Source organism: Mycteria americana, chromosome 5, assembly GCF_035582795.1.
Source record: "Mycteria americana isolate JAX WOST 10 ecotype Jacksonville Zoo and Gardens chromosome 5, USCA_MyAme_1.0, whole genome shotgun sequence".
NCBI lineage: Eukaryota > Metazoa > Chordata > Aves > Ciconiiformes > Ciconiidae > Mycteria > Mycteria americana.
The window spans coordinates 43,592,622-43,619,323 of NC_134369.1; the positions used below are offsets into that span (position 1 = coordinate 43,592,622).

Sequence of the window (26,702 nt, forward strand, 5' to 3'; positions counted from 1 at the left end):
TTCAGGCTACAAATCCCTGGTATTTACTACATAACCCTTCAACAAAAAATGCTGTGAGGTTTTAACCAACCAAGGTTAAGATACAGGTGAACATGTAATTAATCAATTCCTAAAACATCAGATGTTGTTTTTGAAGCCAGCATATCTTAGCCTTATCAGCCTCATTGATCATTAAATAAGAACCTCCCATATCTCATCACAGTTCTTTCTTGGAAGGTGGATTTTGAGCAGGGGCTATGGTTTTCATTGCCTTTGCGCTCCAGCCATCACCTGTGAGGTATGCCTAAGAGGTTGTGAAGTATTATTCTTACAAGAAAAAACTTATACTCCAGAATATAAATCAGTTCATTTGTAACATAACATTTTTAGATAAGTGACAAGTACCTGTACATCAGGAGAAGTACTGTCCTGAGATAAAGTATAAAGGATTCCAACACATGCATTCAGGTGCTGAGTAGAACCTATTCCTCCTAGGTACCTATACAGACAGCCCAGAGCCAAAGAATGACCTGTTCTTGATACCACATCCCTAGCAGATTTTAGCCTATTAATTATAAGGAAAGAAAGGTGTTAGTGTAATCACCAAGACTGATACTATGCAATAAGCATATCTACAAATGGAATTTCTAGTATATAATCAGCAAAATATTTTATTAGACGTTGTTATATTGCCAAAATTCTAAGTTCATTTATCATCTCTTATCTGAAGGACATACCAAAAATATTTTAGATATACTTAAATGATGTTGCTAGAACAGCAGCCAATTTAATTTATTTGAAAATCTACATGCTTTCTTAGACAATCTTCTTAAAGATCATCAAAACTAAGAAATACACACAGAAGACAGGCAGTGCTTTTTCCTGTTAATTTCTGAAGTCACATCAAATTCTTGAAGGAAACCAGCTTTTAAAAATTATCATCATAATAGAGGCCAGGTCGATTTCTCAAACATTTTTATAAACTCAACCAGTAACTTACTACACTTTTTTTTTTAACTTACTTGTCAAAACTGACTTGTGCTAATCCAGCAGTGAAGGCACTGTCAGAAACCACCTGTGCCAATCTGGCCAAACACTCGGCAGCAGCACATCTTAGGAGTGGGTTATTGCTTTCCAAGGCACCCATTACCAATGTCAGGGCAGACCTTCTAACTTCTTCTGGACCTAAACTTCCCTTGCAGTTAGCCAAGTGCTAAAAATAGATATCGAATATATTAAACAGCAAGACAGCATAGTAATCAGAATGTGTTTTTCTGTCAGTCATGCAAAAATTACAAGACCTGCAGAAGGAATTTGATTTTCTTCCCCTTTTATCTGAGGAATTCCTCTGTTTTTATTTGCTGTTTTGTGAGTTAGAAGTCTAACTCCTGATAAGCGTACATCATAGCACAACATTATAATATCAACATTCTGATTTTAAGAAATACTGGATAGATTGCAGTAGAACACAATAAACCAATACACTAGCATAAAATTCAGGAAATGACATCAAGAAGAAAACCAGCAAAAACAGAATAATGACACAAAGAAAAATCCCAGTCCAAAAAAAAAAGAGTATGAGCAAAAGCTACGACAGTTATCTAGATTGCATATTAAATATGCCCTAAATACAAATATTGTACAATGACAGGTCTTGCTTATTGTGAAAACATTTTGCCTTAGTTTGAAGAAAGCCTAGGAAGGGAAGAATGAAAACTGCACATGAACAGAGGAAAATACAAATAAACCATCAGGGAAAAGCAACAAACAGCAGATAGTTACGATATTACTTTATTTTACCAGTCGTTACTTTTTTATTTATACAGTAAGAAATATGAAAGAGACAGTGATAAAGACAGAAATGATACAAACAGAATTTTTCCATCTCTCTCCTACTTGAATGACACTAGTACGGGTGATAGTATACTACAGTGTACTAGAATGGGTTTCCCTAACCCTTAACATTAAAAAAAAGGGAAAAATTAAACTGTGACTCTTCAGCACTTAAGAAGAGTGTGATATCACAAAAAAATATATTATCACAGAAAACAGGACTGATCTTCACCTTGACTGTTAATCAAAATAAGAACTTCTGTGTAGATACCTTTGAACCAACAGATAACATGTTTTAGTAACAGACAGGGAGAGAAACAAAGGAGAGAAACAAAGGAGAGAAACAAAGGAGAGAAACAAAGGAGAGAAACAAAGGAGAGAAACAAAGGAGAGAAACAAAGGAGAGAAACAAAGGAGAGAAACAAAGGAGAGAAACAAAGGAGAGAAACAAAGGAGAGAGAGGGGAGATTTACCTTTAAGGAAGTAGAAAAGGCTGACACAACATTAAGTTGTACTATTTGTTGCCGTGATCCTTTTGTTTGCTTTATGGAATTCAACAACTGTTCTAGCACATGAAGCCTTAAACAAAAACAGAAAAGAAACCACAGAATTAAAAATTAAGGAAATAAATCAAGCTTTTTAATTTAATTTTATTTTAAAACACACAACAAAGCCTATATATTATAGAAACAGGAGGTGGAACAAATCTATTACCCTAACCCTTGCGCATTTCCCTTCAACTGGCATCCCTGTCTACTACAAAAAATTTTTGTATTCCATATTAGAATAGGTAATTACTCTACGAACATGAACTTTTTGCCTTTGTTTCCTTATAGCATAGGTATTCACAGATAATCACTTATATCTAAGTAGCAGTAGACAGATGTTATTAAAAGAAACTGTGTATGGGAATGACACATTTTGGCTTACAATTGAGAAAGGAGGAGGGAAAAGAAAAAGAAAAGGAAGATGCAGTTATCTGCAGCAATTAGTTCATGTCTTGAGAAACAGGTGAAGAAAACCAACCAGCAGCCTGGTGACAGTAGGGGCAAAAAGCCCAGACAAACAGAGAAAAAAAAAAAAAACACACAAAAAAAGCAGTCAGTCAGTCAAGACAGAATAAGGAAGGAAATGCAAGTCAGAAGAACATACCATAAAGCATGTGGCAATTTTATTGCAGGTATGCTCATATACAAACAGCTGCCTTGGGATTACACTAAATCCTGAGAAGTCTAAGCAGTGAAGACATCAAGACTCAGGACTCACATTCTAAGTACTCATCCCTTACAGGAAATTACAAAACCATCACCACCTATAAAGATCATGATCTGAGGTCTAACTACATTGGCTTTGAAAATATAAAACTGTTTAAAGTAAAAATAATTGATTTGCTCTAATGCTGCATTCAAGAAAATTACCAGCAGCACACAGAATAAGCAACCGGATGCAAAAATCTTGAGGAATTTCATCCTTCAGCAATCGGTGTGCTTATAAATGTGAAACAAACCAAAATGCCACGTGTGTAGTAGGAAGATACATACACACAAACCCAAGAGAAGTCTGTGATCCCTTTCAAGCATTCTTGTACCTTGACAGAACTGTGTTAAGACACACACTCTTGTTTCTTCCCATCCATTTTTTATAAAGAATGAGGCAGGATAAGGGTTAAATTTTACTACAGCTTCCTACCCCCTTTGTCCCTCTTTGGTTCTAAGGCATTTGGTAATTCTGTATTAAGCACTAATATAATTGTGTAATATCTCTTAAAATAACTTCTATTTTGATCTGGCTATCGAAACAAAACATTATTTTTCTTGGTCAACAGAATTTATTATAACGACGGTAACCTCTTATTGGATGTGCCTTTTCATTGTGAGTAACTTTAAACAGAAAGTCTAATAATTTGTTAGTCTGAATTATATTATTCAGATGGTTTACAGAATTCACTTATACAATTCATTATTTTTCCAGAATCGTTTTCTTCTGTGTTCAATCTCAAACACTGTGACCATCATTTAGCGTCTCCCAAATTCCCCAACAGTTACAGTTACTACTTTACCTGTGAGATTCTGCTACATGGGAAAACATAACTCCAAAAAGACGAGTTGCTGCGCTGATAACAGACAATACAGGAGGTAGTGGTTTAGGTACTGAATCACCTTTTGCAACTTTCTCATAAATTGAGTAAGGGTCATACTCCAGGCTGCCACCAGCTATGCTGTTACCTAAAAAGAGCTGTAAGAAGGAAGAAAGTGATAGCCATATTTTTGACCAAGTCAAAACCAGCACTGACCCAAATAACTAGAACTGTATGAAAATATAATACCACCATTATACTAGATGAGAAAGTACCTGCTCTTCGATAAATCGGTGGTCAGTCTCCTGCAGTGAGGGACCAAGTAAAAGGAGATCATTCTCATGACAAAGGGGTGGAAGCAAGAATGTAGAGGCATCGATCTGGCTATCTGGGACAGTCAAGTCAGCCACTAACTCTTTTAGAACAGCACAGAAGCTTCCTTTAAATTAAAAAAAAAATTCAAAATTTTCAGTTAATTACTTGCCACAAGCAACTTTGGGAGCAAGATATTTATACTGAAATAGCAACATCCATCTAACATTTTTCCTAAGTCTTCAAATAGTTAATTGGAGAACACTCTTGCTACAGGGAAAACAAGAGAGTACTACCTAAGATAAGCAAACTAAGCAAACACAGCAATCTAGAAGCTGAAAACCGGAGACCTTTAGCTTTACAGAAGGCATAATGCCATACAAGTGCTAATCCAGCAAGTTAGTTACATTTACAATTAGAATAGAGGAAAAAAGGCAGTTAGACATATTTCTACTACAAATTTCCTGAAAATTAATGCTGTAGAATGTATTACACAACCATGCAGGAATACTTGGACTTGGGAAGCAGATGTAATTTAAAACATCCGTAAGTTTGATAAATAACCAAAAGCTGCAGAATGTACTCCCCTATTTCAGGAGTTTGCACTCAAAAAGCAAAGCATGAGGAATTTACTGTAGGTTACATTATGATAATTTACACTGGTAGTTAAAACTTTCACATATTTTTGTACATAATATTTCAGACAAGATTGTGCATTATACCTAAACAACATTAGGCATTCTGAGTCAGACTATTTTAGGTTATTAAATTAGTCCTTGCAGTGAGAGAACATTACCAGTGCTGAACCACATGTGATGAAAAAAGTCTGGCTTATTTGATAAGTAAGTTATGTTGAAAAACACTGCAGAACTGATCTTAAAGAACATACACACTCTTTATGCAAATATTACATCAGAATTTACCTCCAGAACATTAAGATTGCAAAGTCAAGTTCTCATGAATTGGGAAATATCAGCATTAAGGGGGGCTTAACTCCACATAGCCAGTTCTTTGCATTCAGTTTTGTTGTTAGATGATCACACAATTACCCATTTGCACTAAAGTTGCTTATAATTTTTCAACACACAGAAGTTCCAAAAAGTGGGACAACCCAGTTGTCAGCACCTCATGAGCACAAGCAGAACCGTTTGTATAGCTGGAGCTGGTAGCTGCAACCAGCTATTTTACCCTTCCTAAATCCTGAATCTGTTCTGAGAAACCGACTTCCTTCCCCTACCCCCCGAACTCCTCTTCCCATCAGCCTCTCTCCCCTGCAGGCATCTGTTGCTTTGCCTGCCTCCCTGACTAATCAGCAAGTACGTAATTTTTCCCAAAATGCTTAACTCAAATCTAAATGTAAAAGGTTAGCACTATCAAATATGTTCCCAGATGCACAGATAGTGTGTGAAAGGGACAGAAATGGAGTCTTTTTTAAAAACACAATAATGAAAAAGAACAACTAGAAACTGCTCTTTCATTAATTATTAGAGATCACAATTAAAAAAAAATCTGAAAAATACCCTTTCTATGAAAACAGCTTTTCAAATAAAATTTAATGGAGATACTCAGCAATTTTTAACCAAATTAATATTTATTTTAGTCCCAGACACTTGGCCACCTTCAACAATGTCAAATAATATTATCCCAATGTAAAGCAGTTCAAAATCTTGAGCCAGAATGCTGTTCCAGCATTCTCGCTATTCATCTCATCCTATTAAGAAAGAGAAGTGAATGCTTGTATTCAATTTTATGGTTTAGACAGTGGAACATAACAAGCACAAAAAGCTGAAGAATGAAAAGAACCCTAATGAGTTGTCTGACAAAACACATTAATTTCAGACCACAGAAAACATCAACAAATCTAATAATCAAAATTCAAACTACTGAAATGATTTGTGTGAAATTATCAAATTGGACATTATAATAATTAAGATTTTTATATTAACTCACAGGAAATAAATGTTTTAGCCGCAAAAACATGAGCACATCAGCGTCCAAAACTAATGACATGTGAAAATGATCAAGAATATAAATAATCACCTTAGAAACAGAACCTGCTTTTCCCATCTTAACAAGTTCATACTTTGTATCAGCTAAATTGCAAAGTCTTAACCGTTCACACGACAGAAGACAGCATCTAGAACATGCTAAATGTTTTTCACTGATGTACAAGTTAACCCAATACATTCTTCTCATATCTGTCATTTCTGAAATAACACAAAAAATCATCTACTACTCATGCACACTCACAGTAAGCCTTCATAATTCTGCTGTTTGAGCAGATACTGATTTTTACTGATGACAGAAAGCAGCAAGAGGAACATCAGAGAGGCTGAAAGAGAGCAGGAAAGGACCAAGCAGAGCCTAAACAAGTCCTAGTATCTCCAGCCTCAGAAATCTAAAGGTTTGAGTTGAGAAAGAGGCTTGGAGCTATGGATAAAGAATCTGTTTTCGACTGTTTATTTTGCTGGGTATTTTGTTTTGTTCCTCTTCTGCTAAAAAAAAAAAAAAAAAGCTTTGCACATTATTTGCAAATACTAAAAGCTTGACTTACAACTCCTAGTATATGCCCCCATCACCAATTTTCTCAAAAAGAAATAACTTGCACATTTCTAGCCTCCGGCTAACTACCCAGATCGAAGAAAATGAAACGAAAGGAAATAAAACCATGAACCAGTGAAAGCTTCTCATTCAGTGTGCCACCCTGAGCCATGCAAAATGTGCCACGCTGTGCACACAAGAGTACAGCTACTATTCTTCCTAGTGATAATGACTAAAGTTAGACATCGAAAAAACACCCTGGGTTCCATAATCATATTGTTTTCCTAAATGATTTATTTTTTAAAAAATCCTAGTATTTGCAAATACACAGCTTCTGCATGAAGCTGTCATACCGGAAATAATATGGAAAGAAAGGTATTTGTTTCAAACTTTACCTTAAAAACTTTTTTTGCATTTCTAAATGATACATGCTTACATGTTAAAACATATAACAGACCTTGAAAATAAGTTCTGCCAACATATGCATTACCATTCTTTCCCCAGTCTCATACTGCTGTGTTACAGACAGGTGAACAACTCTGAGACTACATCTGTCAAATGACTGGTTTGATTCTAAGGCTATTTACAAAGCTTTCAGCAGGTGACCACTTGTTTATAACAAACCTTTTAAGCTTTTTCTTTATTTATTGGTTCCAGATTGCAGCATCCTCAGCTAGGATGCGCTCTCACAAGATTCAGACTTTATGGGTCACACTGTAAAATACTGTTTTTCAATAAAGTTAGACCATATGCAAGAATTCCAAACAAACCAAGAAATCGCCAAAACCACCTACACCCAAATATCCGTGTTCTATAAAAGATTACTCCTGTAATAAAAGAACCAAAGAAATAACTTGCTGTGAGGGATGGAGGTGTCATTTTCAGTCTTTTAAGTCCAACTCACAAACGAATATTATACACTATGCTTTGAGTGTTATATACAGACTTGTAATGTGACAACAGCTTTAAGGCAAAAGTCAGGGATTTGTCCTTATGAAGATTCACTTAGCAGTTACCACTAGATGGAGCAGATTATTTGAGTAAGGATTCTCTGCATGATACAGAGGACACAGCCAATTCAGTGGCTGGCTGACCCATATTCTCTCTGTCCTGATGAAATACCCTGTACTTCTTTTTACAACTGTCAAACACTCTGGTTCCTTATTTCAGTCCATACAGTACTCTATGGCAAACTGTATTCACATGACAATGTAAAGATGACAAAGGTATTTAATGTTTTAGTTGAACTGTTAGACCTGTCTAACTACAGTGCATAGTTATTGGATTAGAGGATTAGATTTTAAATACTTCTAGTTATGTTCTGCTACAGAAAAGTGAGCCTATCCCCCTTTTTTTAAAAAAAAATTTGTCTAAATACAATTTTTTTATCCACAAACTGAAGAGGATCAGATTAATATATCTGTAACATATAAGTCTACTTGAAGCAATTAAATTAAATTATTTTAATGGACTATATTCAATTGGTTTATGCTAAGATTACACCTTTTGGATTTAGAATTCAATGGAAAGTAAAACAGGCATCAAAGTCAGTCAATTCTTCAAGTAGTTTAAAATTGCAAGGTTATCTACCTTCAAGTTTCAACTGATAATAGGACAAAAGTCTGTGTTTGTAATAGGAGAGGGGAAAAAAAAGTAGATCATGAACACTACCTTTTCAAAACCATAGTGACTTCACTACAATTTCATCAAATCTAAATAGAGGGAATAAAATTTGTTTATTAGAAGAGGTGGAACTACTCCTTGCTAGCTTGAATATATATTGAACAAAAACTTAAAAAATGAGCCCATGGTATTTTTAACAGATATCTCTTTGTAAGGAAATACGTACCTTCATAGGTTTTTGGAGGCAATACTGCTAATAATTCATAAAGTTTATGTCTGTAAACCATTGATGATGTTTTTAATGAATTTCCGTATGATTTATATATTGAAGAAAGCCTTAAAACATAAAAAGCGCATCAGAGATGTTAAAGACTTCAAGCATTATGCAACACTCCGGTTTCATTTGTACCACTCTACTGAATACTTTTAAAATCTATACATATTATAAGTACAGTTTTGATTTGCATTACCAGAAGTAGAAGCAAAACAATTTATTTCACATGTTCTGACAGAACCTCTCTGTTCTCCATTCCCAGTCATTACTTCTACTTAATACTAGAGAAATAAATAAGGCTTTCTATTGCCTTTGATTGTACCTATATATTTATTACAATTAACTTTTTTGTGGATATATCTCTGTAAATTTGAGTTTAGAGCCCAAGTACATTAAATCACTACATATTCTGAAGGCAAAAATTTAAAAATTATAAAACCCATTTCCAGCTTAGCTCTGAATCTAAATATAAAAAAAACCCATCTATAAAACTTTTTCTCCAAGCATATTCTTGAACTTTTTTTTTATTTCATAAAAAATGATCATGCTTAAACACAAATGTGTATGTTTGATTAAAAAAGAAGAATAAAACCACTAACTTAACAAAACCATGCAATAATTTCTTCCCTAGCTTTTTTACATGGTACTGGAATCTGCAAGACACATTATGCCAGCTAAAGTCTTCAGCTATACAGCTGAATTCTATACTCTAATTTTTGTACTTTGAAAAGAAAGTTCTTTAGAAAGTGCACGCAATCAAATACAACAAGATTACTCTGTAGCTTTTCAAAACCAGAATCTCATTTAACAGTTTGATATACACACTTACTGTGTCAATAAATCAACAGCACTTGGGAGTGGAGGAAGAAGTCTCTGAACAACTTCATCCGTAAGAAGACCAGCACAGTGGGAAACAAAGCTTTTGATAGCTAGAAAAGGAATTGGATTTTAACTTACTTAGTGTGAGATATCTAGAAGAAAAAAAATCACGTTAGTGAAGTAATCGCATTATTACCTCACTAATAATTTAAAAGTAGAAGAAAGCATGCAAAAAAACCTTTAAAGTATTTTGACCAATAATTTAAGAAACTGACAAAAATCTCAAATGAAGAAAGTCATATTTACAGATGCACTGTTTTGGTGTCTCAGCTTGGACGTTCATACCCTGACTTTTAATTGCATATATAAATGCAAGCCTTTTTTGCTTTTTGTTATGAATTGAGTAATGAGATATAACTCAACTTCATGATAATTCCGTGATAATAATTAAAAAAAGAAAAAAAATGGGAGAAGGATGATGATCAGATGACCTACTGCTTACTTTGCTAGTTGTCTATTTAAATTTAGCTTAATTACTGTACCGTAAGAAACAACTTACATGTACACAAGTATTTTTCATTATTTACAGAAAATTAAACTTGAGTTAGTAGTTCAGAAAGCATCTAGAGAATATACAGTATTTAAAACCTATTTCCAAAAGGAAAAGAAAATATTTCAAGGTTAATTGTTTAGGTTACTTCTAAAAAGAAGTTACTATTGAATTCCACACTTTCCAATAGATTTTAATAGTGTGAGAGAGAGGGGTGATCACTATACTAGGGTTCACATTTCTGCAATGCAAAGGACCCTTTAGTACTCTGGGATACATGACTGAAACGCATTAAGTATTTAAAGATTACTGGAGTCATCTCTTGGAAACCCAAATTCATAATATTTCATGATGAAAAACTGCAACCTACCAGACAGCAGCCAAATACATAGTACTCTCTACTGGCTGAGAATTGCAACTTCCTTATTGTAATTTTTACAATTAAAAAAATGTATCGAGTCTTCCCACTCTCACAAACGTGTTTGAGTGACTCACCAATTCTATTTTGCTTACAGTCAGTTATTAGGAAACAGAACTGCTATTTACCAAATATAATAGACTGTATAAACAACAGAACATACCCTGGTTTGGATCCTCATTCATTACAGTGATATATATGTTAAACAAGAGAAGAGAAGCAACCTTCCTGATATCATTTACTGCTTGGAAATCAACTGATTAGAAGAACAAGAGGAAAAACCCTCTTGGGGTTTTTGTTTGTTTCTTTGTTTTTCACAATAATGAAACACACGTATATAGATATAGATATATAAGTAAATATATATATATACAAGCACGTATGTTGGGGAGTGAAAAAAAATCAATACGAAGTATCGTTGTTCTTTCAGAAGGAAAAACAAACAGCCAAACTATAAATATGTAGAGAAAGACACAGTAAATCCCGCTTACCACAGAGAGCACCAGCACGACCTTCCAGTGTTACTTGCCAGGTAAATGAATCTCCTCGTGTCTTCTCTGTTTCTAGGTCTTTAGGAGATGATGGGAAGATGCACTTCCACAGTAACAGCATTCGTGGCAGATGGTGTTGGACAACTGCAGGACCTGTAAGCGTTGACAGTTGTCATGCCAATGTAAGGATTAATAAAATTAAGTTTTCTCTTTAGTTCTTTTATTTATGTTCACAAAACCATTACAGCTGTGAAAAAAACTTTATGCTACTTTCCCAGCCATCTCATATATCATTTCTCAAATGTTTACTGTCTTGGTACTCCATTTTCATACATAACTACATACCCACTGACACCTTTACAAGTATCTCACCAAGCCAACTATAATCTCTGTTTTACTAAGTACAGACCCTGTGGATCACCAGCATAGAAGACATGTAATAAGCAATAGTAGTGTTCAGAAAAGCAAACATTTGTTATAGGTTAACGGTACAAGGTGTCTTTTCCCTAATCTAAGAAAAAAACGGGAGCTGTTGGGCAGAAGTAATAGCTGAAAACATGAAAGGTGCCTTAAAAATATGAACAAAAAAGATAAAATACATTCTTCATGAGTAATTTAGTGATCACAATCAATAATCTGACCACTAATAAATATCAGAAAGTTCTGTAAGATTTCAAATGCCTGACAAGAGGGAAATACAAATTATTAGCTCATTTTGTTCTGGGATAGTTCTTAAAAAATATCAGTGTAATTCTTTGTGACCACGAAGACATTTGGTTAGACTGACTTTGAAATTTATCTTCTACATTTAATTAATAGAGGTCCCACCCAGTCACTGTTTTTCAGACATTGCTCCCAAGGAACTAATAGCAAATTTGGAAGAAATGACATTTTTATTTTAGAAAGTTTTTCTAAATATTCTGATTTACATTGTTTATTAAGAATTATTTTGCAGTGTTAAATTAAATGAAACATCAAAAGAACTAAAGTCAGAGAAAGAACACAGAACAGCTTAATTTAGTTTAAGAAAAATTGTAGAAAGCTACCTAATGTCATGAGGGCCGCTATCAACAGCCATCCAGCCTGTGTTCGCTGCAGTGAAATGCGACTGTTCTGAGAAGCAGAACACAACAAATCCTCTGCTACTGTCATGATTACCTTCGAAGTTAAAGAGAAAAACAGAGCATCAGCATCTTAGTAACTACCAAATGATTTTTCAATACTCTTTGCTGTGATACTTAATCCTATTTCAGTGTCCCCAAATAGAATGCCATCTACTTCTCACACTACAGCAAGAAACTCAGGCTCATGAAGTGTGCAATGACCAACTTCAGTACTAGTCTGGGACGGCTTCAACAGTTCCTGTGGGGTACTAGGTAAGTCACTTTGCTGCTTTGTCCCCTTCTTTTATCAGGAGTAAAATGAGAGCTGACAATTCTCACAGGAATATGTGTGGCAAGGATAAAAGTGTTCTGATATTCTCTTGATGCCACTATGTAGAAAAAGGAGAGCATGAGACCTACAAAGTAGAGCTCAGAAGAAGCGGTAAAAGAGGTAACGATCTTTTTCTCCCTGTTTTAGAATAAGGTCCATCATTCTCTCTGACAGTTTTTAATCAACAAATGCTATAACTAAACAAACAAGTTAGAATGGTATGGTTGAGTTAGAATTAATCCTATCTTAGCTTCTCCACAATAATTGCATGTGCCTACTATTATGTGCTAAATGCAAGGTGACAATCTGCACTTGTTACCAAAGCCCGAGCTACCTAGAATTTACATGGAGGAACACACAGTATGTCCATGGACACCGTATGGCTACAACTTCAAGTGTTCTGCAAATGGTTTGCTTCAATTACATTTCACATATACCAACAAAGTATTTCTTATATCTTGCATTATGTCTGGTTGCCAAAACAAATTGCTTGTAAATTAGTATTACAAGTAAGACATGTCATTATCAGTAATATCATTAAAAGCCTCAGAATAGCCAATTTCCTTCTATAATTTTTTTGCACACTATAATTTATTTGGACAGTATAGACAGCATCCTTCTATAATTTATTTGAAAAATTATAAAGCTTCATGAAAGTTCACACATGAAAGTTTGCTTCATGAAAGTTTGAAATTTGTGCACTTCCAAAAGTTAATGAAATATTAAGAGTCTGAAAATATCAGTTTCCCCAATTCCATAATGTGATCAGATGGTTGCTAATGAAGACATTTATTTTGACAGATTCTTGATAGATTTAAAATATTTGGTTCTAAAATTAAAATGGCACCCTTGTTAAATTATACTTTTAAAAATTACTAACAGCTTAGTATACTTAAATTATCTGATAAACAAGCATCCTAGAAAGGATTTCATTTAATCATTTCTGACAATTTTTCTCTCTGTGTGCTAGGAGAAATGTCTTATTTTTGAAGGATTTTTTTTAAACTGAAGTATAAGCACTAGTACAGAATGCTAAATATCTACAAACCCACTAATTATTTTGTTCTCTTGAATAGTTTCCACCTGCAACCCTAACCACCCTCTCAAAGGAAACTGCATTAATATAAAACAGCTTCTGTCCAGGTCACTACTGTCTACGTTTGATATTTCCTTTTCAAAACTGCTCTATTTAACACTGGTCTCTTTCAGCTCCTCAGAAGAGGAGCTAGTCTGGAATCTGGCAGTGTTCCTAGGACAGAATGGAAAAGGGCTTCTGTCAGCTCCTCTGTTCTCCCCCCTGCCAGCTTAGTACAGAATACAGTGTTTCTCCCACACTTTTCTGTGCCCTCCCATACCTCCTCCTGGTCCTATTTCATCCTATTCTATTCTTCTAAAAGAAATCTTTATTAAGAATTATGTTTCTCTGTTAAATAGAAACTTTAGCTCGGCTTAGGTATATATTATTTGAATGGCACTTCTTATCTATATAACTGGGCAAATGATACTCATTTTGTTCTTTCCCCATGGTCCTTCAGTAATCACGAGGAAAAGTTTTTAAAAGCTAAGAAAAACAGGCGCTTTTTTTATGTTTATAAATTGTTTCATCAGCAGTTGGGACTTTCAATGTTGAAAACTGTAGCTAGCAATGTCTGTTAAGGAGTGACGTGGAACTGTTAGTACTCAACAATGCTGGAAGGGTGGGCTGGAATCACTGCAAGGGACATTTTTGCTAATGTACTAAAGCATTCCTTTCATCTTACAGTGGTGTAATAACAAGAAAAAACCACAATCCTTGTGTCAAAGTGTGCCACTTCTTCTCCAATGTCCACTGGCTCCGAAACAGGTATTTTCAGAACTGAGAATGTAAGTTTCCATATTATGCAGAGACTTAGCATGTACTGCTGATATTTGTGTTGCACCATGGTTTTCCAACTGTGAGTAACTCCATGGATAAAGTTCGCATTGAGATGGAAACAGCTTCTTCTCCTGGTCTGTATTTCCACGTCTGCATATCTCTAAAACTTTAGAGCACAGTATATCCTATCTGCACTAGTGAAGAGATTGGTACAAGCATCTTAGACTATGTTAATGCAAGAAATTGGTTTCTGTTAAATTCTGTACAACAAAATGAAAGCGTGTATGTGTTGGACTTGATTAAAGATTTTGTTGGACTTGACCAAAGATTTCCAAGATAATACATAATTGCTGTTATTGGCGTAAGCACTGACTAAACTGTACACTGGAGAGTCATTGATGGGCCTGGGAAATATTAATTTGGCTTAACCTGTGGTTGAATGAGTTTCCTTCCAGGAAACTTATTTCTAACATCACAGCATGCAATAGATCTGTATGTATACTTCTAATTATTTTTTAATAAAAAGAAAGATCTTTTCCTTTGACAAAGTCTGATACATTTCAGCTGTATGCACTCCAGACTAGCCTTTTCTCACCATTAACACTGCTGAAATGTCAGCTTTCTAATTTAAGCCAATGTCAAACGGGGCCAGAATTGCAGAAGGTTTGATCTTGCTGTAAAGAATTTAGTCTGAAATTCTGAAAAATGTAACTTTACTCAAGAAATGTTTTCTCCATGTAAACCTTTTCTTAGACTGTTCAATTTAAGTCCTTACAGCTCCACAGAATTGACCTCTATCCCAAAACAACACACAAACTTCTCCCCTAACAAACTTCTCCATTAGAAAAAGGTAGCAGTATGAGTGGTTAATAAAGTCGTTAGTGACATTTCCTGAGAAATTCACAATCCTGATACCTGAGAGAAATGCTTATTTGAGTTATGTATGTTCAAAATCCCCTTCTTGAGAAAAGAAGATATCTCATCAGTATACTGGGTTATGTGATCACGTCATAAAGAATACATGCAAATACTACTGCAAAAAGATCAAGGAACTGCCTATAAGTAAGGCATTCAGACCATACCTTCCCTTTTCCATGTGGAATTCCTAAAGGACTGTGTTTTACTGCACCCAGCAAAGCAGCAACAGCAAAACTGTAGCCAGTTACTGCTTCTGGGGAGGATTTCAATGCACTAAGACGGTCAATGCACCGATCCAACAGTAGGGACACGTAGGAGGGCAATGCTACTGCAATACAGCGTAAACACCAAGCTGCTGTTAGTCTAACTGAAATGCTGGGATGAAGAATGACAGAAATTACTGCTTCCAGAACTCCTGAAAAAGAAAATGCATAAACACACTTAAGAAATAGGCAAGCAGATTGTCAAACAAGCAAAAATGTATACAGAGGACTGGTGAACATACCACTATCCAGTTTACGTACTTCTCTTTAAGAAGTAGTATTGATTTTTATTGTGAAATATTTCTTATGAAATTTAAATACTTCAATACTTTTCAAAAAAAGTTACCCTGAATGAAAAGTAACAATATGGAAAAAACCTAACATATTACGCAGTTATTCACCAACATGCATAGCAAATATCTGTAAGTATTCTCAAGAAAGCAGAAATCCATGCAGTGCAAACAGATGTCCACTTGAACCCATCCAGGAAAAAAAATTTCTCACTGCAGCTAAATGAAAACAATTAAGGTAGATGAAGATACCCAGCTCAAACTGATTTACTATAAACATTACGAAGTGTTGGACTTTAAATACATCCCTTAATGGAGTTAAAGTTGATACAGATTTTTTTTTTTTATTAACATACTAGTACAGGCTGGAGAAGACACAGAACTCTTTGGGCAATGCCTGAAGATCTCCTACAGCATGTGAAGTAACCAACTTCCCGTCTTCCTTTTGGTTTTGGGGTTTGTTTTATTTTGTTTTGTTTGTTTGTTTGTTTTTAGTTTAGTGGAAGAAAACAGAAAAGGATAGAAGAACTAAGGAGGTCTAGGTGAGGAAACTGCACTCCAGAAGAAAGGTTGCTATAGTCAATGCCAGACAAAGGATCCCAACAGATTTGAAAGAACTGACAGTCCAGCCATAATAAGTCAGAGAAAATCACAGTGAACAAAGGAATATATTTTGTACTCTGGTTCACAAAATAATTAAGGGCTTGTACCTGTACTGGAGTCTTGTAGTAATGGTGCTGCTGTAGTTCCTAAACCATGGATGAGACTCCCGAGTTCCTGAAGTGCACACACAAGCACGTGCTGACTTGCTGTTACATCTGTTGTACTAATTCTTGTTTCCAAGTTACTGTCACTCATTGCAGCATCTGATAATACAATATAGGAAGATCTCCATGAAATCATTACCAAAATGAACTCAACAGATCGGAAAAAGGATTTTGCTATGATAAGTTGTTTATATTACCAAATGAGCTTTTATCATTACCATTTTTATTATTGACCAACCTGTTTTCATAAAGGTTTACCTTCACTGAGACAAGTACATTTCTATTACTCAAATGGATAGCGTAGTAATGTCTGTGAGGGCAGGAGGGTAGATAAAATGGAAACTACCAAATTGCTTATCTTTAAGTGATGGGGAACAGTGGCTACTAAGAAGCATGCTATTCTCAGCCTCACCAAAAGTGACTTGAAGAGGTCATGCTTTGATATAACTTGCCAGATTTTACTACATAGTAGGAAAAAAGAAAGGGAAGGAAAGAGTGAAATAGTGTGAGAGCAAGCGAGCGAGATGCTGGGGGCAGGGAATTAAAAGGGAGGGAAAAATCTGGATTTTTTTGAAAGTTCATCTTTTGAGACACAAATAATTATGTCAGTTTAGACATTTAACATGTAGATATTTAACTAGGATACAATATGCAGCTGTACACCAGGGGATGACTGGTTATGCCCAGCATTCTCTTTCTTTTCGCCTACAAGGACGATGGTGGGAGATCAGCAGCTTTTTTTTGGAAGCTGTGTACAAGACTTTGTCATGCAAGAGATCTGTTTTCTCCAGGAGAAATGCTCATTTTGTCAATTAGGAACAAATGCTTCCTTTTTGAACCATCAGTAGTGTCAGCTGCTCTGAACAGGAAGGCAGAATCTGGCTAGACGTATATTAACTGCCCATTTAACTTATTTTACAATACTGTCTATATTTTATTACTGCATATATTTATTATTTTGTCATATTTGTAATTGGTTAAATTATATTCACCAGGGAAGAAGTGTTAAAAAAAGATGTTTACACTTGTATGGGTGCACACATGCAGAAACACAGACACACACAAACAAATAACCAGCCTAAGTTAAAAACAAAGCAGTCCATCAAAAGCCCTCTACATTATTATGGTAATAAATCAGCACTATATATTCTATTTCTGCAGTCTCTGGATTAGAAGTTGGACAATCACTTAAAAAAGGAAAAACAGAGGCTCAGATGGATAATCTTGTTAGACCCATACCCACAACTTTCTTCAGTTTCCAGATGGCCTGACAAATCTCCTTGGCAGCTGCAATTTGAGCTTTTTCCCCAAGAAGGCCTCCTACTGTAGCTCGAAGGATAAATGAAACACAGCGGCGACAGCCGATAGCATCCATCTGACTCTGAATAGCCTTAGGGTGAGACTGAGACACGAGATCTAGAATATGGGAAAGGAAGGCAGAGAAGTTCCTTTCAAGCCATTGTGCTCCTAATGTAGAGACAAATACCACATATGCCTGGAAGAGATTTGAAAAGAAGCCATATTTTAGAGCAAAATCGTCTGGAAAACCACTGCCAGCTATCCCACATACATAATTTTTTTTAATCTCTGCTCATTGCCACAACTAGAATGTCACTAAACTGAGATTATTTATACATGTATGCATCCATAAATCACATACATTCTCACTTCAGGTAGCTTCAGGTTTTTTGGATCTATTTAAATCATTTAAATTACTACCAAAACTGTACAAGCAATATTGCAGCCTAGTTTGACTGTAACTTAATTCAAGCTGCTTGCCCATGTTATTTCATTCCAGAGTGTGAGAAATGGCAGTTTACCCTGCACAGGCACTTGTTATGTAAAACATTGTGTTTGGTCTCACTGAACAACAGCTTCCAGCTATTTAACATTCTGCACATGGAACCCAAATTTAATGTATGAATGCATTTTAAGAACTACTATGTTACAAAACTATAACCCATAACCCTGAGAGAATTTTGTTATTATAGGCTTTGAATTAGGGAATATTTGCAGCCCCCAAGCACTGCTCTTCATCTCACTGAATTTTAATTGTTTGCCTTGCAATGGAGGTAACATAAAAAGACTATATCACAACAAAGAGAAAGAATGCAGTCACTTTACAAATCTAATCACCACAAGACCATTTATTTTGCCACATAATACGCTCTCCTACAAATGTCTTCCATGTGCCTGTGTTAGATTTTTTTTTTTAAATGGACAGATGTGCTACATCAAGAAAAGGGAATACAAAAAATGAGAATATGCAAATGAACACACAAAATTCATCATAAGAAAGTTCACAAATACTACCCATATCAATGAACTTCTGTATTTGCCTCATACATACTTTGTCTGTGTCCAATACTAACAACTAAATTATTCACGTAAAAGAAAGTGAAGTACTGTAGATGGAGAAACTGTACTATTAGATGCTGTGAGCATCTAATAGCTCTTGAAAAATACTACTTAGCCTTCATAATGTACCAGTACATTACCCCTGTTTTACAGATTTCAAAAGTGAGGAATTCAACAGGATAAATAGACTTGTGAAGAGTCATACTGCCATGGCTATATCTTGAACTACCTCTTGAACCTGGCTGTGTCTTGAACAAATATAAATTCTTCCATATGTAAGAAGTAATCTTCAGTGTTTTGCTTATTTTTTAATTTATAATAAGCTGCAATTCACATAATAATTAATACATTTTATAACAGCAAGCATTTTCTACTTACAGGCACTGATATACACACAATTTCTCAAGGTTTTCTTATAGAAACATTGCACTATTTTAACTGTTCTGGTACAGCTAGAATGTACCATCTAGCACAGGTACTATTGTGTTAACATAGAAATGCATGAAAAGGAGACAGCCTCCAAAACCCAGTACAAATAGTCAAAACACTGAACTGAAATATCTATTCCTGGAAAATGAATAAAACCACCCTGTATACAGAACACCCTAGGAGTCTGGCATGCATTTTCTAGGCAAATAGCTGTCAAGGTATTATTGTTCCCCAGCTTTTCAGTCTCTCTGCCACAAGTTAATGCTTCCACCCAGCATGATCTGAGCATAGAAGACAATTTGTGAGCACGTTCTAGCTGTTTCAGTGCAAAGTCTGGCAGCTTCTATCAGTAACTCAAGCTAATTTACAGATTTTTTGCACTGCAGAAGTTGAAATGCACTGAAAAATTCCCTTACTGGCAAAGGGGATGAATAAAATAGCTGTGGGGACTGTAACATACTAAAATAATCACAGCTGTTTGATATGTAAATGTTCACCATGACCTTTAGTCTTGATTCACAGGTTTAACATTTGAATATCTAGGTCTTAACATGTAAATGCGCTTTAAGATAGTATTTACAGGAAGAAGCCAGTCTGATATTATCTGAAAAATGTATACTGTTTTTACCAGCATGCACTATATGGTCTGACTTCAGTCCTGCTCAGTTAACAAGATTCTATCCTCTAAGTGAGCATCCTAGAACACAGCAAAACAGATATTTGTTCTTTTCCACTAAATTCTGTTTTCCTTATTTTTCACACACTTACTCAAAGCAGAACCATTCTTTCAGAATGGGATCGGAATGTCCCTATATAGAAGAAAACTATTCCAAGTTCAAAGAATTCTTTTAACTTCCCCCTTTCATTTCTAGACATAAGGTATTAAGTTTTAAATTAAAAATTTGAGGAAAGTACTTATTTATATCACTTACTTGAAATTCATATCATGTGAAGCTTTCACAAGTAATACATATTTAATTTTGAAAATTTCAAACTATCAGGTAAACAATAAGCAACATCAGAAATATTTTTTTCTTTTCTTTCTAGCGTAACTCAAGATGTAAATCCTTATTTTAAATTACATACATTTTGCCACAGATACAAAAAAGTATGAAGTAAGAGATACATGGAGAACAAAACAGTCATTATAGAAACGTTTAGCAATATCAGAAAATCATAAATAACGTAATCCAAACCTGGGTGACTCCAACTCTAACATCTCTGCTGACTGAACTGGTCCCTTTCAACATATCGCCACTAGCTCGTAGAAATCCACAACTTCCACGTAGAAATCCAGTTCCCAGTAGCTCCATCACTTCTTCCAAAGAGATTCTGCGGAAGTTATGCCTGGTGGATGCTAAGAACAGATGTAAATCTTTAGAGTAATAGCTCTGTAAAACTTGTTACATTTTAGAAGAAAAGTTTCAACTCTAATAATTTTAGAAAAAACAATTTGCACAAATTCAGTAGCACAACCAAATCCAAATACTGTTTGAGCATAATTTCACAACAGAAACCAAGACATTTCACCCACAATATTTTTCAAGTTTTTCTGCTTCAGCTAACTTTAAATAGTTTAGGCCATCACCTAATATGTATACATATATTTACCCTCCCTCAGTATTTACCATCTAATCCAAGCTCCCTTTGCAAAAAAGTCTGTATGGCCTACTCAGACCACCCAAAGCTTCATGAAAGCCTTGACTCTAACTCGTTCCAGCTTACCGCCTACCGCCAAAGACAACCCTCTATTCCAAACTCCAGACAGGGCAGATTATCATTCTGCTATGCTTAGCCAGATAAGGGCACAGCAACAAGGCCTCTTAGAAACAAAAGCATCTCACCTTAGTATTATATTAGGTCTCCAAAATAATGAGAATAATGGAATATGTTTACAATCTTCTAGGAAAATTATTTATCCCTAGTTCCTATGCTGTTGTTTTATTTCTTGATAGAAAGTTCATTTAAACTACATGCTGGGACATGTGTACACAAACATAGCACGATGACTGCATAGCGTGCAAACTAAGTGACCTAAAATCTTCACTGCATCTTTCATTCTCTTTGAAGTATTGTATTGGGAAAAGAAGTGAGAGGATTTAAGATAATCATGTCCAAAAAAAAAAAAAACAACCCAACATCAGCAGGTTATCAGATACAAAGCAGAAACCAGGACTATGCAATTCTTCATGCATTGCTCCCTCCACTTCTCCCCCAGCCCCTTCTAGCCCACCTAGCTTCTGTCTCACTTAGGTCTAACTTGTTTTTAACCTAGTCCTTCCCCACTAAAAATAACCATCAAAACAGCTGATGAGCTTCTTGTATTTCTGAAGTGCTACGGTAAGATTATATAACTACATTGCTTACAAAGATTAAGAAAAACTACTGAGTTTATAAAGAGGTCAGAGTATTATTTTTTTAACTTTTAATGGGAAAAGATAAGTGCCGATTGTTTTCCGTAACTCAATAATTGTCTCCAAAGAGATTCTTAGAAAAATACTTTCTAAATCAAGACTTCAGTCTCCAATGCAAATACACAGCCTCAAGAATTTTGAAAGGCAGTAAGTTGGGCTTAAATGCATGTAATTTTGTCATTTGCTGCTTATTGCACTGAAGGTCTTCTCTCATGCCATTAAAAGCAGAACAAACAGTCCGAATCACACTTAATCAGCATCCTGTTGTATTTTGTTTAGATTACAGTTAAATATTCAGCTTTGGACTCCTAAGATTGGACTAAAAATGCCCAGTCTGAATGACACCAAAGATTTGAGATGTTAACTTTGTGCCAGGATACTTCAGTTGGATCAAGTACTGTCTGTCAGCAAAAACTGTTACATACTCTTGTTGAGTGAACAAAACCGCATGCTCATTTCTGCTTCTGATCACATTTGTACTGCTAGACAATCCAGATGTGGAATTGATGATTGTGGAAAAACAGCTTGAAAAGATATCCTTAACTCTTTAGTTCGACAAAGAAACACTCCCTCAAATCTTAGTGTTTTCTACACTGTTGAAATTAATCTTGCCTTTAAATTCTTGAGGCTACTAATTTCTCTCCATACGATAACAATCTTGTAACAGAGCCAACTAGTTTTATCAAATATTTTTCCTCGTTTATGATTTTATAAAAATATAAATGTATATGGGTTAGCACAACAAAAACCACAGCACTTCACAAGAAAAATGTTACAAAAAACACCAAACCAGAGATATGCACAGCCAGATGGAGTTTACACTGTGATTTTACTTTGGGCTTCAACAGAACTTGACAGTTTCTGATCATCTGACGGATTTTTACAGATGAGTAATCAGCAAACGATAGTACATCCTTTACCTGTTGTCTGTTTAGATGTTAGAGCTCTAGCCAATACTGTGCCTAAAAGTTTTGAAACTGCTAATCGTACATCATAGTTGGAACCTTCAAAGGATTTAAAACACAAGGTCACAACACTATCCAGGTCTGTACTCCACATAAATACTGCTTCATTCTGAAGTTCAAGAAGACACTAGACAAAAAAGGGAAATAAAAATGGTTTGATGTGGAAAAGCACTGAGTACAAATTTTAGCTTGCTACATAATACACAGAGTTAACAAAATAAGCACGTTGCTTCATACTAAAATGACTTGAATTTTTGCTGCCAAGGCAATATCAAAGAAATAAAGATAAGCAAACAATGTGTTTACTGCTGTGTTCATCATCCATTAAAATAGAATTTTATTTAGGGAGCTTACTTAATAAAAACAGCTATTTTTAAGCACTTTACCTTTGCAGCAGCACAGCGGACTGCCATGGATCGATCTGTCAAACAAGATCGGGCAGCTTTGTAAATATCTCTGTGACAGGGGATAGCAGCAGCTCCTAAACCATTTAATATACTTTGCAAACTAAGCATGATTTCATAACGACCTTGAGACTGAAAAATGAAAGAGAGAAATGTTAAAGTTTTGTAACCCTAAGCTCCTTGGAAATACAAAATGCCGACTACTGAAATACCAAAACCACTGTTTACTTGTTTTAGACTTTTAGAGATCTTTTTATGCGAATGTGAGTTAAAGCAGATAACTTGCTCTGTAACACTATAAGCAAGTGAAAATAGTAATTCTATGTTCTACTGGAAAGTAGTCACTAGCAGTTTAAAACTCAAAACACGAAGTACAAGCTGGAGCAAAAATGTTCTCATTAATAAGGCAATTAGATTTTCTAGTTTATCAAGTTCTTTCATGAAATCAGCTTGAGAATAGCTATGATCCATCCTTTATAGTCATAATCCATTAACTCTCCAGTAATTCTTTGGAATTTAGACATTGATATTTATCCTATGACTTTCCACAGTTTTTTCATATTTTGGTATCATGCACTTTCTCCTATTCATTGGTCCAGCTACCAACAGTAAACATCCTATTATTTTTCCAGTCATTTTTTTAAACATGCTGTTCCAATACCTCTGCATTCTTCATTGCTTTAAGCACATTCCCAACGGTGTCAGTAAAACTGTTTCCCAAAATTCTTCCCAATTTTTTGTATAAATAGCCCAAGCATACCACCGCAGCACTAAAACAAAAGCAAATCCAAAGACGCGTGAAAATGGATGCAGTAATAGATGAACGGGATTAAGACGACTAACGTAATCAATGGGCAAACAACAAAATAACTAAATAGAATGTCCCAAAAATGTAAGTGGATTATCAAAAGTGGATTATTTAAAAAAAAAAAAAAATGGTCTGTGTGTGGCACATACTCACGCTGTAGGAGAAATGCAGATAGAACGGTTGGGAAAATAACTTGGATAATACAAGAATTCAGGTAATGCAATCTTCCAATAAATTTTACGATAGGAATACAATTTTCATATCCACCTTTAAACCTTAACATTAATTTCTAACTAAGCATGCCCTGCATCATGTAGTCTATGGCACTGTGCTACAGCAGATGCTGCTAGAAGTAGCCAGGGACAGGTTTATTTACAACTCAATGGTCAATAGTAGACCATTGCAAATGGTCTAGTAATTAAAATTCTGGCATTTATGTATAACAATACATAATAGGAAACACCTTGAAGGAAATAAAAGTATAAGCCCATGTCCTTTTCACAGCACAGAGATTCTGAATTTAGTTTCCAGGTGAAATACCTGACAACTAGAGTCTGTGTCCTCATTGGCATCTCCTTCAGCAAAAGTAAAAATTGCTAAATATTGAGCAAAAAAAAGAAAGAAATAAAGAAAGAGTTGCTTAATTAAAGAATGTTTTCCTTTTGAATAATTAATTAAGGAAAACACTTGGTGTTGACAGATCTATAACTAAACAAATTAATTTTATGAATACAACGAAAAAAGAAATTATATCTTTAATCAGCATTCACCTATTTGGCCAGACCTACTTAAATATGCAGTGACGCTGCTCAGCACCCCCTTCAAGAAAACAACATTATACTTATTGCCCAACTGAATTCAAGTTTCACATAAAGAATTTTAAAATCTCATACTGAAAACATTCTTAATTAGAAAAATGCATTTAATATTAATAGTAATTCCCTAAATGACAAAGCACAGTAAGAAAAACAAAACTCATATTCTTTATCTCTTATCATACCAAAATCCTATTTTCGTTAAAGCAACATGTTTCATTATTGCTTTTATCCAACTCAGTACACACCAACAGTTTGGATTTTAATTTTATTCATGGTGTGGCTGGGCATAAAATTACAATTGCACCATCTTACTACAAAATTGATCATCTGATGGTCACAGATACTCTCTTTAATTAGTTTCAAGACTAAATAATATATATTTCACATCATAACTCAAAGGAGGAATATTTAACAAATATATAACAAAAAAACACCAAACCAGAACTGCCTTATTACATGATGGTATAACCTGCAAACACTCTTACATGGTTGGCTGTACTGCCATGTGCTTAAGTGTTATAGGACAGAGTCAATTAGTGTCGAAAAGTGATTTCTAGCAACAAAGTGGCAATATCTGTTGATGAGTAACATTTAGTCAACTAAAGTTGAGAATCCAGCTGCTTCTGCACATCAATATTTCAGTTTCTATAAAAGCTCAAAGCATAGGACTTAGGAAGCTCTTCTGCCTGCCTTCTAGAATTGTATCATGGCTCTAGTTGTCTATTTTTTTTCCCCACAAATGTTTCTTCACTAAGTTCAAACTGTATTAACTATTGAGTCATTTTATCTGTCAAATCCCAAGCAACAGCCAGAAGTTTATACAAGTTTGGCAGGGAAAAGCCTCTCTGCCTGTGTTTTTTCCTCCCTGGCAGCACACCTCCATTTTGATATACGACTCTCTCTATAAGATACCTTTAAGTTGTTTTCTCTCAAATTTTGCCTTAACAATTGTACTTGGGGAGGTACCAACAAAAATGCAGAACTAAGATACTTAAACATGTGGTAAAATAGCACTGAGATCAGCTATGAAAGTTTGCTGACCAGCCAAATGCTTTCAAAATGCTTATGGTTTAAAAACAGCCCTAGTGGATATCTTTAAAACTTTGTAATTTAAAGTAAAGTAATAAGCTGTATTCATACTACATGACCCGTTTATCTGATCTGATATAGCATTGACATCACGCTCAATTTTAGTAGGAGATGAGCACCTAACTAAGGTTCTTCTTAAAATGCTTGCCTAAAACATTTCCATCTTCCACCTATATGAAGGAATAAAAATGATAATTTATGAGATAAGAGAACAATTCACTGGAAACTGTATTTAAAGGAGCTTCCAGGTGAATCAACATATTGTGAACAAATGATGGCAAAGTGTTGCTACCATACAACATGGGCATGTATGCTAAATAAGGACAGATGGTAAACAAAGACAACACTTTAATCAAGATTTAAAAAAAAAAAAAAAAAGCAGTCTTTCTTCACAGAACACCAAGTATCCCATATACTTGCAGCCAAAGATGAAAGATTTTACTCAATAAAGAGTTCTGTAGTTCCAATTATTTTTCTGTAGCCTGTTGTCTCAGTGTCAGTACTATAAGAAATCCGTTTTCCAAACCTTTTTTGAAGTAAACTATATTTTACTGCTACCTTTTTCTCCACTTCATCTTTTATTTCCTCTCCTCACGACTGCTTACATACCCAGCAGGATTCTGAATACTGCCACCTCTCTCTTTCTCCCCCAGCTAGTTCTCTGCTTTCAGAGTCTGGATATCTGCCATTTCGGTCTGTCTTTGCCATTTCTGCCTTACTGCCAATGGACTCCATCATCCCATCCTTTCTATGCCGACATCATCCCACACCCTCCAGTGCAGCACCTTGCAGCCGAAGCAAAGAAGACCCATAGAGCTCTGTCCCATACTACAGCTCACATATAATGTTAATGCATCTCACTGTTGAGGAGCCACTATTACAGCAGTAATTTACTTTGCAGGACTAAAACCCTTCATAGCAAACTTATTCTTAACTCAAAAGACTGCACAAGAGGTCAATTGGAACAAGAGGG

At 35.1% G+C, this 26,702-nt stretch overlaps 1 protein-coding gene across 10 annotated transcripts in view; it reads right to left on the minus strand.

The window, feature by feature from the left end:
- Positions 1 to 26,702, minus strand: part of HEATR5A (HEAT repeat containing 5A) — a 73,509-nt gene that overhangs the window by 26,618 nt on the left and 20,189 nt on the right. For 9 of the 10 annotated variants that reach the window (XM_075503098.1, XM_075503106.1, XM_075503105.1 and 6 more), the window contains exons 5-20: positions 23,676 to 23,784; positions 22,997 to 23,146; positions 22,566 to 22,737; positions 20,428 to 20,588; positions 17,684 to 17,939; positions 16,388 to 16,543; positions 15,289 to 15,539; positions 11,964 to 12,075; positions 10,918 to 11,070; positions 9,469 to 9,568; positions 8,592 to 8,701; positions 4,165 to 4,328; positions 3,872 to 4,047; positions 2,286 to 2,391; positions 1,002 to 1,192; positions 385 to 544 (exon numbers count right to left, since the gene is read on the minus strand). In XM_075503098.1, coding sequence (XP_075359213.1) covers positions 385 to 544; positions 1,002 to 1,192; positions 2,286 to 2,391; positions 3,872 to 4,047; positions 4,165 to 4,328; positions 8,592 to 8,701; positions 9,469 to 9,568; positions 10,918 to 11,070; positions 11,964 to 12,075; positions 15,289 to 15,539; positions 16,388 to 16,543; positions 17,684 to 17,939; positions 20,428 to 20,588; positions 22,566 to 22,737; positions 22,997 to 23,146; positions 23,676 to 23,784 — 2,527 coding nt within the window. Of the gene's footprint in view, positions 1 to 384; positions 545 to 1,001; positions 1,193 to 2,285; positions 2,392 to 3,871; positions 4,048 to 4,164; positions 4,329 to 8,591; positions 8,702 to 9,468; positions 9,569 to 10,917; positions 11,071 to 11,963; positions 12,076 to 15,288; positions 15,540 to 16,387; positions 16,544 to 17,683; positions 17,940 to 20,427; positions 20,589 to 22,565; positions 22,738 to 22,996; positions 23,147 to 23,675; positions 23,785 to 26,702 lie in introns of those variants that run through there. The other variant, XM_075503107.1, reaches the window with a different exon arrangement.